At 45.2% G+C, this 17,671-nt stretch overlaps 1 protein-coding gene across 3 annotated transcripts in view; it reads left to right on the top strand.

The window, feature by feature from the left end:
* Positions 1-17,282, top strand: part of TAF4 (TATA-box binding protein associated factor 4) — an 88,272-nt gene extending 70,990 nt beyond the window's left edge. For all 3 annotated transcript variants that reach the window (XM_089661508.1, XM_089661507.1, XM_089661509.1), the window contains 6 exons: positions 1,613-1,782; positions 3,709-3,839; positions 7,966-8,091; positions 12,581-12,637; positions 12,723-12,842; positions 16,446-17,282. In XM_089661508.1, the coding sequence (XP_089517634.1) occupies positions 1,613-1,782; positions 3,709-3,839; positions 7,966-8,091; positions 12,581-12,637; positions 12,723-12,842; positions 16,446-16,613 (772 nt within the window). In that variant the 3' untranslated portion in view covers positions 16,614-17,282. The remainder of the gene's footprint in view (positions 1-1,612; positions 1,783-3,708; positions 3,840-7,965; positions 8,092-12,580; positions 12,638-12,722; positions 12,843-16,445) is intronic.
* Positions 17,283-17,671: the final 389 nt, after the last annotated feature.

Below are 17,671 nucleotides of genomic sequence, written 5' to 3'. Positions count from 1 at the left end.
CCAGACTCATCTGACCTTGCCCCAACAATCAGCACCATGGGTTCTTCTAAGCAGTTGTCTAGAAAACTGAAACTGAAAATAGTTGATGCTCACAAAGCTGGAGAAGGCTATAAGAAGATAGCAAAGCGTTTTCAGATGTCAATATCCTCTGTTCGGAATGTAATTAAGAAATGGCAGTCATCAGGAACAGTGGAAGTTAAAGCAAGATCTGGAAGACCAAGAAAAATATCAGACAGAACAGCTCGCAGGATTGTGAGAAAAACAATTCAAAACCCACGTTTGACTGCACGATCCCTCCAGAAAGATCTGGCAGACACTGGAGTTGTGGTACACTATTCCACTATAAAGAGATACTTGTACAAATATGGTCTTCATGGAAGAGTCATCAGAAGAAAACCTCTTCTACGTCCTCACCACAAAAATCATCGTTTGAACTTTGCAAATGAACATATAGACAAGCCTGATGCATTTTGGAAACAAGTTCTGTGGACCGATGAGGTTAAAATTGAACTTTTTGGCCGGAATGAGCAAAGGTACGTTTGGAGAAGAAGGGACACAGAATTTAATGAAAAGAACCTCTGTCCAACTGTTAAGCATGGGGTTGGATCAATCATGCTTTGGGGTTGTGTTGCAGCCAGTGGCACAGGGAACATCTCACGAGTAGAAGGAAAAATGGATTCAATAAAATTTCAGCAAATTTTGGATGGTAACTTGATGCCATCGTGAAAAAGCTGAAGTTAAAAAGAGGATGGTTTCTACAAATGGATAATGATCCTAAACACACCTCGAAATCCACGGGGGATTACATCAAGAGGCGTAAACTGAAGGTTTTGCCATGGCCTTCACAATCTCCTGACCTCAACATAATTGAAAATCTATGGATAGACCTTAAAAGAGCAGTGCGTGACAGACAGCCCAGAAATCTCAAAGAACTGGAAGACTTTTGTAAGGAAGAATGGGCAAAGATACCGCAAACAAGAATTGTAAGACTCTTGGCTGGCTACAAAAAGCGTTTACAAGCTGTGATACTTGCCAAAGGGGGCAGTACAAGATACTTACTCTGCAGGGTGCCCAAATGTTTGCAGACGCCATTTTGTTGTTTTCTGTTATTTTGAAAGTGTAAATGATGGAAATAAAATCTAACTTTTGTTGACATATTATAAGAATGTCTAATCTGTAATTTGATGCCTTTTGGAGATTTTTCCATGTTTCCTTGGCTTCTTTATGCACATTAATACAAATTTTTAGCTGGGGTGCCCAAACATTCGATCCCCACTGTATGTATGTGTTTATGTGTATATAGATAAAACCCCCTCTCTATTTATCTAAAAACGCCTTTTCTTACCTTTTTTTTTTTTGCTTGGAAGTACCCTTGAATCTCAGGGAACCCCTGCTGAAACATATCCACAACTCGCGGTACATTTGCATGATCAGTAAAATGTAGATATATTGATAGTCATAAGGAATGTGTGGCGTACCTTTTTTAACATTTTTGACACCAAATTTTAAATGACATACAAGTACATTTTATTTTTATGGCCGGATCCACTATTACCTTGACAATTCCTATTTTATTTTAATAGTTGTTACTTTTCTTGTTTCTCCCTCACAGGGATGACGATGACATCAACGACGTGGCTTCCATGGCGGGAGTGAACCTGTCAGAGGAAAGTGCGCGGATATTGGCAACAAATTCCGAGTTAGTGGGGACGTTAACGCGGTCCTGTAAAGACGAATTGTTCCTGCTCCCTGCGGTATTGCAGAGACGAATACTGGAGATCGGTACGTCTGGCCCATTGTACAGTGCAATAAAATTGCAGCTTTTTATGTAATTGTTATTGGGTTTCTGAAAATTGAAGCCGATACATTTGAAAAATAACGGATGTCTACCCCTGTCTAAGCTGATTTGCAGTTTACACAGGGATCAGTCATGTATATGATATGCATGCGGAGTTCCACTCACACTGTCAAAAAATACAAGTCAGCAGCTACAAAAATGTAGCTGCAGACTTTTAAAAAACAGCCAGTTACCTGTCCCAGGATCCCGCGGTGTCCTCCCTGCAGCCCGTTTCACCGGCCGTCCTGTGTTTCAGGCGCCAACATCTTCAGTGTGGGTACCTGGCTGTGACAGCTTGTGGCTTCAGGGTGCCCACTGCACATGTGCAAGTAGCGCTGCGCTTGCTGAATGGCCCCGTAGTCTTCTGTGACCTGTCACGTGTCCTAGAAGACTACGGGGAGGTAGGAGGACAACTCACACTTCAGATCGCCTAGGCAATTGCAGTGGAAGTGGGAGCAAGTACCTGTCAATTTCGGGTACCCACTCCCGCCCAAACCCCCCCCGCTCCCCAAAGGTGCCAATCCTTAATGGGGAGCAGGGGACCAGTCTTCAAAGCGGAACTTCTCCTTTTAGGTGGAGCTCTGCTTTGAGTTGGTCCTGAACTTTAGCTTAAAAAAAACCATTAAAGTGGTTGTAAAGGCTGAGGATTTTTTTCCTTCATGCATTTTATGCATGAAGGTAAAAACACCTGTGTACAGCAGATATCCCAGCCCCCTCAATACGTACCTGAGCCTCATCTCGATCCAGCGATGTGAATGACAGCCTCATCTTCCCTGGGTCTCTGCCACCTCATTGGCTGAGACAGCAAGTGGGTGCCATTGACTCCTGCTGCTGTCAATCACATCCAATCAGCCAATGAGGAGAAGGGGGGGAGGGAAGCAAGCCACGGCTCCTTGTGTGAATGGACACATGGAGCGGCAGATGCCCCATAGCAAGCTGCTTGCTGTGGGGGCACCCAACAGACAGGAGGAGCCGGGAGAGCTTGCGGGGGACCAGAGAAGAGGAGGTTCTAGGCTGCTCTCTGCAAAACCATTACACAGAGCAGGTAAGTGTAGACATATTTGTTTGTTTTTTTTCTTAAATTAACCTTTAGAATCGCTTTAAAGCAGTAGTAAACAAAAAAAAAAATTGGGCCCCTGCTGAATAATGTCATAATGTATTACTATGCACTGGTACACAATTAGATATTTGTACCTTCAGGTGGGCATTATTGTAGGCTTACCTGTAGATATAAATCAAAAAGCAGGCTTTTGTAAGGCAGCAGGATCACCTCCTGTATGCCTGGCAGTAGAGATTGACGTGTGTGGAAAAGTCCTTATTGGGGGGGATTTACTAAGGGCTGGTTCACATTGGATGCAGTCCAGTGCGTTTTTTTTTTTTCTGCATTAAAAATGTGTGCACAGTGTTTTCCATGTATTCTAGTGGCCCTAGTTCGCACCAGTGCAGTCAGTTCAAGTCCGTTTCCAGTGCAGAAAAAAAAAAAGTGTTTTTTCTGCACAGAACTGTACTGGAACGTAGCAAACTGCATCAAAACTACACCGAACAGAATGTGGTGTGAACTGTAAGCAAAAATGTATACGGAGTGCATCCGGTGTGCGTTTTGTGGTGTGAACTGGCCCTGAAGCTGGAGAGTGCAAAATCTGGTGCAGCAACCAATCAGCTTCCAGGTTTTATTGGCAAAGCTTCATTGAACAAGCTGAAGTTAGAAGCTGATTGGCCGCCATGCACAGCTACACCAGATTTTGCACTCTCGGGTTTTAGTAAATCAACCCCGTTGTATTCATGTTGTTTATTTATCAGTGCAAACTTACCCACAAATGGTATTCGATCATTGGCCGCTATCATTTCAGTGTGACCTTTTTCATTTGTAGGCAAGAAACATGGGATCACGGAAGTCCACCCGGACGTGGTCGGTTATGTCTCACATGCCACACAACAGCGATTACAAAACATTGTAGAGAAAATCTCAGAAACTGCTCAGCAAAAGAACATCTCTCACAAAGTAAGTGTAGGATATTGTCCACCATTTAGCCCCGGAAATGTGCACTGCCATTGTGCTGACTTGGATTGAGAATGTACCACATTAGATTGGAGTGAAGTTAGAAGTACTGAAGAGAATGGATCAGCATCATGGACAACTAGCTGCTCAAATCCCTTCTATCGTACAAACCAAAACTAGTTGTTTCAAGTTTAACCCCTTGGCACCGGCTCCTCCTGGCCCTTTAAGGGTTTCAGGAGGCGGGGCGGAGTTTTAGGGTCACGTGACCGCCGTGATTCGCTGTCACGGTGGTCACATGATCGGGAAAGGTCCCGATCGAAAAAGGAGATTGGGACCTTTCCGTGAGTACCAGACGTGTGCTGGGAGCGCGCAGGGCACGCGCTCTCAGCGCGCGGCCGCTCGGCGTCAAAGCCCAGACTCCCGCTTCTATTGCGCTGGTCGGGTTATACTTCCGCCTACAGGAGGACTGGACACTGGCAAACAAACAAACAAACATAAGCCAGGATACCCCCAGGAGAATCCTTTCTCTTTTTTTTTTTTTTTTTTCTTTTTTTTAGGATTATGGGACATCTTTTCTCCAGCTCCAGCCTTTTTATTTTTTCTTTATTATTTGTGGATTCCTCTTCCACCAGCTTCAATCAGGTTGCATCCCTCGTTGCATCATTGCTTGAGCTGGTCTGTACATAACAGTTCTCTGGATCAGTGTATCCTGAGCCTAGCTTTGAAGGCCATACCCAGACATGTAGTGCTTTCCATACCTGAGTGCACTGATTAAGTTGGCTGTGAAATGCTTTCCAGGTCCACAGCCATGGCGCACAACCCCAGGTGCAACCCAGTCTCTGAAAATTTACTTTGTGAGTAAGGCCATTTGGGTTAAAGCATTGGAAGCTCTCACTATTCACACCTTTGTGAACCTTCCCATCACTGCCCTAAAGAATTACACTGAGGGGCTGAGTGCAGATGTTATCCATTGGGTGGACTTCTCAACATGTGCTCAACTGAATCTGAGTCAGGTATGGTCTCTAGGACTAGTGGCCTGGCCGGATCTAGAGTCCCAACAGTCTATATTACCCAAATTTAAAAAAAAATAGCCAATGATTCAACTTTTTTGATGGAGACAAGGAGATTGGAGGAATAGCCTCAAAAGCTTCCAAACATTCATCTGCTGAAAGAGTATTTAAATCCCATCTCCATCCCGCTTCCCCATGATGGCCAGTCAAGGTTGGCAAGCTGAAAGTAAAGTTTGAAATATCTTGACAAACAAACAGGCTTTTTCTGGTCTCTCCTACTTGAGCTATCATTGTGAATAGTGATGGTGATCATTGGGGCTCTCTCTTTGACCCCTTTTACCACCAGCGCCTTATGCCATACATTGGTGGCGGCAGGGGGTTTAACACACTCATGGCATCTGCAGCTGCTGGGAGTGTGTGTAGATTTGGAAACTGACTGTTGGCTGCATTACCATAACTTCTGTTTGCCCCCTTCCCCCGCCCAATCCTCCACCTCCATGCACCCCCACCCAACCCTCCACCTCCATGCACCCTCGGCCAGCCCTCCACCTCCATGCACCCTCGGCCAGCCCTCCACCTCCATGCACCCTCGGCCAGCCCTCCACCTCCATGCACCCTCGGCCAGCCCTCCACCTCCATGCACCCTCGGCCAGCCCTCCACCTCCATGCACCCTCGGCCAGCCCTCCACCTCCATGCACCCTCGGCCAGCCCTCCACCTCCATGCACCCTCGGCCAACCCTCCACCTCCATGCACCCTCGGCCAACCCTCCACCTCCATGCACCCTCGGCCAACCCTCCACCTCCATGCACCCTCGGCCAACCCTCCACCTCCATGCACCCTCGGCCAACCCTCCACCTCCATGCACCCTCGCCCAACCCTCCACCTCCATGCACCCTCGCCCAACCCTCCACCTCCATGCACCCTCGCCCAACCCTCCACCTCCATGCACCCTCGCCCAACCCTCCACCTCCATGCACCCTCACCATTTTCCCTGGGCTCTGCGCACCCATCAGTTGACAAGGGACCACCATGGCAAGTGCCACCGAGTAGAGGGGAGGGAGATGAGCTAACATCTGTTCTGTGGGTGTTTTTAATGTTCCTCCTGTTTTTGGTGGGTTCTGGTTGCTCAGCTTCTTACTGACTCTGTGGAGCTGTTTCCCTCTGTCAGTGGCTATTCATCATCTTGGCCTGGAACATCAAGTGGATTCTTCATGCTCTCACCTTGGTTGTGTTAACGGGTTCCCCTATCTATTAGAAGGCCTGGCCATTCAGGTTTGGATGTTGGTTCTTTAAGCAGCTACTAGGCTCCAGTCCTCCTGGGCATGTTGGTTGTATTTGCTTCTCTGTACTTCTTATAAAATCCATTTCTTGGAGTCCATTGAGGAACACAAGTCTCTTCCCTGTGTTTTTGCTCATGCCCTTAGTATTGCTTTACCACACAACGAAGACACACTGAGTAAAGGAGGGGTTGTAGTAAAGGACTGGCTTACATTTTTTCTGTTTGCCCATGTTCTGCCCCCTCCTTAGGTGACAGTATAGCCCCAAATATATCTGAATTCCTGAGTCCCTCAATGGACGGTAAAAATGAATTTTACGAAACGTTTACTCCCATTACGCACAGATCTTAACGTGTTACTAAACCCACAACAGTAACATCAGTCTGTATATGCAGTAAAGCATGCTTGTTATACTCACTGTGGAACATAAGGGGTTAATCCTCTGCATTGTGTAAAAGGCTGTTTGATCCTGTCTTTCCTGCCCCCTCCTCTTGTTGAAATGACCACCTGATAGAGACTGAGCCCGTGGTCACATGCACATGCTCATTTGGTGTGTATTATTTTTTTTTTTTTGGGTGGGTGCATGTGATCAGCACAGGGCCAATCAGCACTGTCCAGACAGAGGTCAGGGATTCTGCATCCTCCTAGAGCAGAAAGGAAACTTCTACAAGCTTTAACCAGTGCTCTGCTGGAGTCACAAGACTGCTCTAACTGCTGATGAGAAAAGATATTTAGCAGTTTATGTTTACTAAAATAATTGCATTTCCATGTTCTGTGTACTGTTGGAGACCAGATATAGTGAATTCAGGGTCCGGGGAGACCGGATATAGTGAATGCAGGGTCCGGGGAAACCGGATATAGTGAATGCAGGGTCCGGGGAGACCGGATATAGTGAATGTAGGGTCCGGGGAGACCGGATATAGTGAATGCAGGGTCCGGGGAGACCGGATATAGTGAATGCAGGGTCCGGGGAGACCGGATATAGTGAATGCAGGGTCCGGGGAGACCGGATATAGTGAATGCAGGGTGCGGGGAGACCAGATATAGTGAATGCAGGGTCCGGGGAGACCAGATATAGTGAATGCAGGGTCTGGAGAGACCAGATATAGTGAATGCGGGGTCCAGGGAGCGCGGATTTAGTGAATGTGCAGGGTCCGGGGAGAGCGGATATAGTGAATGCAGGGTCCGGGGAGAGCGGATATAGTGAATGCAGGGTCTGGGGAGACAGATATAGTGAATGCAGGGTCCGGGGAGAGCTGATATAGTGAATGCAGGGTCTGGGGAGACCGGATATAGTGAATGCAGGGTCCGGGGAGACCAGATATAGTGAATGCGGGGTCCGGGGAGACCAGATATAGTGAATGCGGGGACCGGGGAGAGCAGATATAGTGAATGCAGGGTCCGGGGAGACCAGATATAGTGAATGCAGGGTCCGGGGAGACCAGATATAGTGATTGCAGGGTCCTGGGTTTAGTAACACTTTAATCTTCTTTTAAAATAATTCAGTTTATCTGTAGAATGTAGGGTGGCGTTTTAAAAACCCATACGGACAAGTGGGTCCTAATCCTGACTTACTGTACATGACGTGGAGTGTTCACTACCAGATCTTCTGTTCATTTATTCTACCGTGTAACTGCTGAATTTCTACGTTTTGATATTTAAAAATCTCTCATCACATTGCTGCCTCGCTTGTTATTGAAATGTATTGGTAGCCTAGGCGAGGCTGCATGTGGATGGATCCCAAGTCCCTGGTGGCAGCAGTGTCATTCTGTTTACACATTGGTGGAATGTTTGCTGCATACTTGATTTTTATTTTATATCCAATGTCTTTTTGCTGCAGGAGGACGATCGGTACGAGCAGACAAGTGATGTTCGGACGCAACTTAAGTTCTTTGAACAACTCGACCAGCTAGAAAAACAGAGAAAAGATGAACAGGAGAGAGAAATTCTCATGCGGGCAGCGAAGGTTTGTGTTCTGCTTGCTATTGCTTTAGAACATGCTGACACGCTGTCTACCTGTGCCATGTAGTTCCTTCACCTTCCAGTGACCAGTTAGCTACATGCTTTCTATCCCTTCTGTTTGTTAATTTGTGAATGAACACGGAAGTGCTCAATAATAGTGTTCAGTAGTAAGTACATGGTGGCGCAAAAAAAAGGCGATTGCATACTGGAAGTGAAGGGTTATCTCCTCAATGAGTGTGTTTGGGGGAGAAAAAAGTATCCTTCCTTACACTAGCCAAGATGGGGAAAAAAAACACTTTTTTTAGTTCTATGTCTAATGCAGGCCATAGATGGGTCGAAAACCGGCTGGTTTTTTTTTATAAAAAAAACACGAAAAATTGGTTGTTCGATCGGCCAACGTTACCACCAACGGTAAAAAAATTTTCATCCTAAATTTTCAGGATGAAAATCAGGCCGATTTTCATCCTGTCTACGGCCGGCATTTAATTACTTCTGACCCTGCAGAGAGCTCCGCTATTATATTTTATATGAAAAATCTTGCGGTTGCAACAATGTATCTATTTGTATCCATTTTGGGTACAGATGTTTTTATTCGGATTCAAATAGATACATAGTTGCAACCGCAAGATTTTTCATATAAAATATAATAGCGGACTGGAATTCTTCCTTCTTCTTCTTCTTCTCCTCCTTCTCCTTCTTCTTCTTCTTCTCCTCCTTCTCCTTCTTCTCTCATGCGCAGGTTTTTTTATCGGTAAAACGATCAGCCGATTTGCCCATCATTGCTGGGAAAGTCAGCCGTTCGTCAAAATCGGCCGCAAATTTTCCAACTTTACCGATAAAAAAAATGTGCCGAAAACCAGCCGACCAATTAACCCAATAACGGTGCGAAAATCGGCCGATTTTTGACCCGTCTATGGCCTTCATAAGTCTAACTCCAGGTTTTGTCTCTTTAACCACTTCCTGTCCGGACACTTTCACCCCCTTCCTGACCAGGGCAATTTTCAGCTTTTAGCGCTATCACATTTTAAATTACAATTGCGCGGTCATGCAACACTGTACCCAAATGAATTTTTTACCATTTTTTTTGAGACAGATAAAGCTTTATTTTGGTGGTATTTATTCACCACTGGGATTTGTATTTTTTTTGCTATGTAAATGAAATGTCCAAAAATTTTGAAAAAAAGTGTTTTTTTTTTATAAAATTTTGCAAATAAATAATATTTCATCATAAATCTTAGCCAAAATTTATTCCGTTATCTTTTTAGTAAAAAAAAAAAAATCCAAATTAGTTCATAAGCAAAAATTATAATTTTTAAACATTTTTTTTTACATTTTTATTTTATTTTTTTATATTATTATTTATTTATTTATTTTTTTTACATACGGTCACCCTAGCAGTACAGTGTCACCATGGCGACACTGTACTACTTGTGGGGGGTGATGAAGATTTTTTTTTTTTTTTTACACTGATTGCTTTTACACCCATATAGGATGTAAAAGCAATCATTTCTCTTTCTCTCTGTTTGCATTCTTGCAGTCATTGAGAAATACTGAGTGAGCTGTGATTGGTCACACCTTGTCACATGGTACAAGGCTTTTGTGAATAGCCTTGCACCATGTGACCTCTGTGATCATTCACAGATTTCACACGTAGTAAGCAATGATGTCACAAGTGACATCTTGCTTACTACTTTGCATGTGATCACTGATTGGCCAATCGGTGATCACATGATCGGGACCTCGTACAGAGGTCCCGTCCGACGATCGGTGTTTCACTGTGTCCGGAGGACACAGCGGGCACCGGATCGCGGTGCTGCGCGCTCCCAGGGAGCGCACACAAGCAGGGTGCAGGGAGGCCGTTTATAGACGGCCACCCGACCCTGCAGTGCCACCGTCCTGCCGTTTATATACAATGGCCGGACGGGAAGTGGTTAAATAGATTAGGTCAAACTGGCCCAAATTCTTCCCTTTACTAAGTGATGCGGGTGCTGTCAGCATTATATCGTGTTGTAGTAGCATCAGCATCCAAAATCAAGTCCTGCTGAGTGCTTCTCAGTCCTTCACAGCGTTGTATTTGTATCAGTGAGTAATTGGGGTCATTTTCTCTTCCTTCCTGAGTGGTCTTTGACTTTGTGAAGAAATATTTTTTTTTGTAAGACTATTGTCGGGGTGATGTTCTTTTAAAATGTATGAATTTTATACAAAATATGTGCAGGTAATAAAGCTGATAATTCTTTTACAAAAATGTTCTCTTGGATATATGTGTAATATTTCATTGCTACAATAAAGTCCCACTGGGGGGTCTTTTGGAAAATGAATACAAGGCTTCCTTTGATTGGCTGAGGTAGAGTTTGGGAATTAATCCGCCCACCTCTCCAGCTTGGCCCAAACAAACTAAGGTGACAGAAAACCTGGAGGCTTTACCTAACCAAGAAGCTTGACACTTTACCTGTCCAAACACTCGACCTTTTGGTGCTGGCCGAACGTAAATGTGCGGCCTTCCGGCGTCTGGGCCTTGACGCCGAGCGGCCGCACATTTGCATGCAATTAAGAAAAACATATTTGCTGAGAGCGCGCGCTCCCAGCACACGTGTCCGGTACTCACAGAAAGACCCCGATCTCCTCTTGGGATCGGGACCTTTCCCAATCATGTGACCAATGTAACAGCGAATCACGGTGGTCACATGACCCTAAAACCCCGCCTCCTGAAACCCTTAAAGGGCCAGGAGGCGCCGGCGCCAAGGGGTTAAAGAAGAATTCCAGGTATATTTTATGCATGTTACATTGGGCCAGCTTGGATTAATGTAGCTATGTATATACCATACCTGTGGGAACCGTCTAGAGCTGGAAATCACTGTAGTAGACACCGATGCGTCTGTGATCTCCTCTAACTTCTGGATCCTGTGTGGAGTTGCTGCCCTGCTGCATTCCTGAACATAGGAAGTCGCCTACTTGGCCAGGGCACCATTCAGGAACACTGTGCATTTTCTCAGTGAATGCAAAGCATGCTCTGATTAGATGAGGTGGAGAGTGTTAGTCACTGCCCTGCCTCCTCCCTCCTTGTCTAATCAGAGAATGCTTTCCATTTATTGAGGGAAATGGATCTCTGAATGGTGCCAGCTCTGAGCGGGCAACCTCCTGTGCTCACAATGCAGCAGGGAAGCCACACGGGGAAAAAAGCGAATGGAGATCGCTGGTGTAGCAATGCCTAATACAGTGATTTCCAGCTTCTAAAAGGGATCTGACAGGTATGGTATCTGCGTAGTTACAGCGTGCAGACTGTTGGTGCTATATAAATCCTGTATAATAGTAATAATACATTGGTCAAAGCTGGAGCGATGTCATTGTGGAAACATATCCATGCCTGAAATTCGTCTTTAAAACTTAACCTCACCCAAACCTTGAGGTCAAGTGTAAAAGGTTGCTTGCGTCACGCTGCGCTTGTCAGTTTTGTAATGACCTGCTTAGCAAGGTGCTCTGGGTTTTAGGGGTCCGCAAGTGCAGTAAAAGGAGGCACATCGGTGAGTAAGCATCAGGAGGTCACTAGAACAGGTTCTCTCTAGGATGACCACATTTACCTGAATCTATGAAGGAAAAAAGACCAACCTTCCTCCTAAAGCTGACCTCTGTGCTGCGGGTTGCTGTGTGTAGAATGTGATTTACAATATTCAGCTGTAATATATATACAACCTTTTTGTAAATTAAATTAATAAAATAAAAATCAATTTCAAATGACAAACATATAATGTGCAACAAAGTCCCACTGATCAAAAAAATGTCCAAAAAAGTCCAAAATAGTGTCCACAAATCTCCCAAATGTATTCACTCTTTTCCTCCACTGAAAGAATTGGCTGCTATTCCATCCAAAACGCACCTCAAAGTAAGATATAAAAAGAATATCTAGTGCATTACCTCAATAATAAACAATAATCACCCCGTGCAACCAAAATACACTTCAAAAACACTTATAGTGAGGAAAAAAAAAAATTAAGAAAGGTTTTTTTCCTTTAATAAACCTTTCTTAATAAATTTTTTTTTTTTTTTCTCTCACTATAAGTGTTTTTGAAGTGTATTTTGGTTGCACGGGGTGATTATTGTTTATTATTATTGAGGTAATGCACTAGATATTCTTTTTATATCTTACTTTTGAGGTGCGTTTTGGATGGAATAGCAGCCAATTCTTTCAGTGGAGGAAAAGAGTGAATACATTTGGGAGATTTGTGGACACTATTTTGGACTTTTTTTGGCCTTTTTTGGACATTTTTTTGATCAGTGGGACTTTGTTGCACATTATATGTTTGTCATTTGAAATTGATTTTTATTTTATTAATTTAATTTACAAAAAGGTTGTATATATATTATTGCACTTTCTAGGGAGATAGTATTGACTTTTTGAGGTTTATAAGGGTTTTTTTGATTGAATATTCAGCTGTGCTGATAACACATTGAATGAAATGCAGATTTGTCGACTGACTTTTGTGCTCCTTTCACAGTCTCGGTCACGGCAGGAAGATCCAGAGCAGTTACGGTTAAAACAGAAAGCAAAGGAAGTGAGTGCCACCCTTGATGACTACTTACCTCTCGCTGTTTCAGCTGCAGTCTGCTCATTTCTTTTTCTTCTGTCCTTTTCTACAGATGCAGCAACAGGAATTGGCACAAATGAGGCAAAGAGATGCAAACTTAACGGCGTTAGCAGCTATCGGCCCTCGAAAAAAGAGGAAAGTGGAGTCCCCGGGCCCTGGTTCAGGGTCAGAGGTATGTATCTGTTCTAGATCTACCTTTTTAGCGGGTGATTGCTGGCACCACGTGGTAACCCGGCGGTATGTGGTTATGATCACGTCACACAGCTGCATTTTGTGAGCGCTTCACCAGCTTTCCCAATTGTGCCAGACAAAAAGTGAATGCGATTTTGATGACATCTGAGTACTAAAAGGGGGAAGAGGCTCTTGCCTAATAAAAAGAATTTCCACTGAGAACTAGAGGTGATTGTAGCCGTATTAGTGCACTTGTGACAGAAACCATTGAGTGCTGTCCGTGATACATTTTTTATTTGCACTAACATACAATTTTGAAGACGAGCTTTCATTGTATGTTCCCGTATTCAGGGTAGTACTGCCTGGACCTTGAAGAAGGGGACATACCCCGAAAGATCCTCCTCAAAATTGTATGTTAGTGCAAATAAAAAATGTATCACGGACAGGACTCAATTGTTTCTATCACTGAGATCTAGAACATGGAAATCCTGTGGACACTCACCTGCTGCTGTGGGAATGTCCCACGCGGAACTGCCACCAATCCTGATATAAGCTGATATAGTGAATGCAGGGTCCGGGGAGCGTGGATATAGTGAATGCGGGGTCCGGGGAGAGTGGATATAGTGAATGCGGGGTCTGGGGAGACCAGATATAGTGAATGCAGGGTCCGGGGAGAGCAGATATAGTGAATGCAGGGTCCGGGGAGAGCAGATATAGTGAATGCAGGGTCCGGGGAGACCAGATATAGTGAATGCAGGGTCCAGGGAGAGCGCATATAGTTAATGCAGGGTCCGGGGAGACCGGATATAGTGAATGCAGGGTCCGGGGAGACCAGATATAGTGAATGCAGGGTCCAGGGAGAGCGCATATAGTTAATGCAGGGTCCAGGGAGAGCGGATATAGTGAATGCAGGGTCCAGGGAGAGCGGTTATATTGAATGCGGGGTCCAGGGAGAGCGGATATAGTGAATGCAGGGTCCAGGGAGAGCGGATATAGTGAATGCAGGGTCCAGGGAGAGCGGATATAGTGAATGCAGGGTCCAGGGAGAGCGGTTATATTGAATGCGGGGTCCAGGGAGAGCGGATATAGTGAATGCAGGGTCCGGGGAGAGCGGATATAGTGAATGCAGGGTCCAAGGAGACCAGATATAGTGAATGCAGGGTCCGGGGAGAGCGGATATAGTGAATGCAGGGTCCGGGGAGAGCGGATATAGTGAATGCAGGGTCCAGGGAGAGCGGATATAGTGAATGCAGGGTCCAGGGAGAGCAGATATAGTGAATGCAGGGTCAAGGGAGAGCAGATATAGTGAATGCAGGGTCCGGGGAGACCGAATATAGTAAATGCAGGGTCCGGGGAGAGCAGATATAGTGAATGCGGGGTCCAGGGAGAGCGGATTTAGTGAATGCGGGGGCCAGGGAGAACGGATATAGTGAATGCAGGGTCCGGAGAGAGCAGATATAGTGAATGCAGGGTCCAGGGAGACCAGATATAGTGAATGCAGGGTCCGGGGAGAGCGGATATAGTGAATGCAGGGTCCGGGGAGAGCGGATGTAGTGAATGCAGGGTCCGGGGAGAGCAGATGTAGTGAATGCAGGGTCCGGGGAGAGCAGATGTAGTGAATGCGGGGTCCGGGGAGAGCGCATATAGTGAATGCGGGGTCCGGGGAGAGCGCATATAGTGAATGCGGGGTCCGGGGAGAGCGCATATAGTGAATGCGGGGTCCGGGGAGAGCGCATATAGTGAATGCGGGGTCCGGGGAGAGCGCATATAGTGAATGCGGGGTCCGGGGAGAGCGCATATAGTGAATGCGGGGTCCGGGGAGAGCGCATATAGTGAATGCGGGGTCCGGGGAGAGCGCATATAGTGAATGCGGGGTCCGGGGAGAGCGCATATAGTGAATGCGGGGTCCGGGGAGAGCGCATATAGTGAATGCGGGGTCCGGGGAGAGCGCATATAGTGAATGCGGGGTCCGGGGAGAGCGGATATAGTGAATGCGGGGTCCGAGAAGAGCGCATATAGTGAATGCGGGGTCCGGGGAGAGCGCATATAGTGAATGCTGGGTCCGAGAAGAGCGGATATAGTGAATGCTGGGTCCGGGGAGAGCGGATATATTGAATGCCAGTTCCGGGGTTTAGTAACACTTTAACTGATTCTTCGCTCCCCCTGGTGGTCAGCATTCCCCTATGCTTCAGCAACATCAACAAGTCCCTCAACATCCCCACGCCAAGTGCAGGGTTTTGCAGTCTTGCTGATGTCAGAGGACTATAGACCACCAGGGTACAAGGGAGAATATTTGGCAGGCACTGATCTAGCAGGATCATAGAAGTAAAATAGCTGTGTCCAGACCCCCTAGACATAGACTAACAGTTAAACCTTGGAGTGCAGGTGTATTTCCACTACAAGGAATTTGCTCTCCTTTTCCTAGAGTTCAGCTTTAGGGGTCTTGGTTCTGAGCCGTAGACAAGCCATTATGTGCTCCTCTTCAGCCAGCAAGACCAACTTGCAGTTCTGAGCATGGGGAAGCATGTGACCTACTCTTCCCTGTTGTTGCCTGGCCCTTGCAGCCAATCGGTAGCCTAGATCATTGTCACCTAACCAGTCTGTGATCTAACTGCTCACCAACACTGCCCCGGCTACGGAGGAGGAAGCTCAGGTAAGGTGAGTAACTAGGTGGTGCTGATGCACTTTGCAATGACTCTTTTCTCTGCATTGGGAAGGTGATGTGTCTAAGAACTGGAGATGTGCAGCTTTCTTATATATCATGAGTTAGGGACCTTAGATTGTACGCCCCTTGAGGGTTAGGGTCCTTAGGTTGTACCCCCCTTGAGGGTTAGGGTCCTTAGATTGTACCCCCCTTGAGGGTTAGGGACCTTAGATTGTACCCCCCTTGAGGGTTAGGGACCTTAGATTGTACCCCCCTTGAGGGTTAGGGACCTTAGATTGTACGCCCCTTGAAGGTTAGGGACCTTAGATTGTACGCCCCTTGAAGGTTAGGGACCTTAGATTGTACCCCCCTTGAGGGTTAGAGACTGATGTGAATGTACAATATATATGTAAAGCACTGCGTAAATTGATGGCGCTATATAAGTACCTGAAATAAATAAAATAAATATCACAAGGGTCTTTTTAAAGATCGGACTTTTGAGATACTCTTGGGCCCCTTTCACACAGGGCAGAATCCTCTTTGTTCAGCGGGGGATCTGTCTGCTGAGCATAGTGTGCGGATGACAGATCTGTATCTGCTCCGTTTATGCAGAGCGTACACAGCCCGCTCTGCTCTTTGGGTGGTTGGGTGTACACACACTGGCTGTCCATTTACAGCTGACTGACCTTTGATCCAATCTGCCCAGATAGAGGGGAATGGACCTCTTTCCAATTATTATTTTTGAACAAATTGAATCAGATTGGAGGCAGGCAGGTGTAAATGGACACAAGTTCGTTCACCCCCGCTGGTCCATAGGAATACATAGATCATCCAGTCGGGTCTGCCTGAAAAACTGACAGGTGGAACTCAACGGATTGCCCGTGTGAAAGCGGCCTTACTCTTCTATAACCTCTGGCCAGGTTACTCTTCTAACATGCCCTGTCTCCTGTCATCCTGCAGGCATCCAGCACCAGTACGACACCCTCCAGCAGCTCCGGAGCAGGCAGTAGCAGACAGTTTACACGGCAGCGGATAACACGTGTCAATCTCAGGGACCTCATATTTTGTTTGGAAAACGAGAGAGAGACAAGCCATTCACTTTTGCTATATAAAGCATTCCTTAAGTGAAATAAATAAAAAAAACAAAAACTCAACAAAAATGGAAAAGATCAAGGTATTTTTTTTCTTTTGTTTTTGCAAAGACGACACTTTTCCCTCTTTTGAACTTCGCTGGGACTGTTTTTTTGTTTTTTTTTTAATTTTATACGTTTGCCGATTCTTATTGCCTTTTTGTTTTTCATTTTGACACGCTTGGTTATAAGCAAACCACAATCATCACCCTTCGGATTCCTTCCAGTTTTTAAATGAAACCTGCTTCATAATTGAAATTTTAGCAAAGAGAGCTGCAAACGACGGATACTTGGATGGACAAACCCACAGGATGGAACGCTGCCTTCTGCAAATCAAGCCATATACGGATTATGTTTTACAGGACGGATGGATTTTTTTTTTTTTTTTTTTAAATCCCCGTTTTTACTTCTGTTTCTCGCCAGTGGTCAGTAACTGTGCGTTTTTATCTTCTTCCGCCCCTTTCATTGCCAGTGGAAGGGGTTCCAGTTTATGACACGTCGGTTCTTTTTTTGCAGAGGGCAGTCCCTCTTATCTTCTCTATTTTTTCATTGTATTTATTGGTTTTACCTCTGCCTACTGTGGGATCGACACGCCAGAACCATCTTTGCCTCTCTGATTTTTAGCAATCTACAGTGTTCCACCCCCCCCCCCCCCTTCCCCCCCCCCCCCCCATTAAAGTAAAATTTTAAAATCAAATTTCCACAATAAAGGTTTAAAAAGACTGTTTTTAAATTTTAGGAAGAAATTACTAAAGTAAAAAAAAAAAAACACAATGCAATGCTATTTTGCGCTTTTTTTTTTTTTGTTGTAAAAAAAATAAAAAAAAAAAAACCTGGGGCAGTTGCAAAAGTTTATGACAAAGGACACAACATTTTATGGCATAAATATATAAATATCTATATATATATATATTACTTGCACTGTTTTAATTTTTTTTGATTTCCTATATAATTTGAGCGCTCCGCCCTCTCTTTAACAGAGACGCCACCGTGGCTTTTTTTTTTTTTTTTTTTTTTTTCTACAGAGAGGGGTTTTTCTGTTTTGTGACACACTTG

Source organism: Staurois parvus, unplaced genomic scaffold (assembly GCF_062004578.1).
Source record: "Staurois parvus isolate SC_StPar_1 unplaced genomic scaffold, SC_StPar_1.0 ptg001349l, whole genome shotgun sequence".
NCBI classification, from domain to species: Eukaryota; Metazoa; Chordata; class Amphibia; order Anura; family Ranidae; genus Staurois; species Staurois parvus.
Note: the sequence above shows the minus strand (reverse complement) of the source record. Positions and strands in the feature narration are given on the sequence as shown.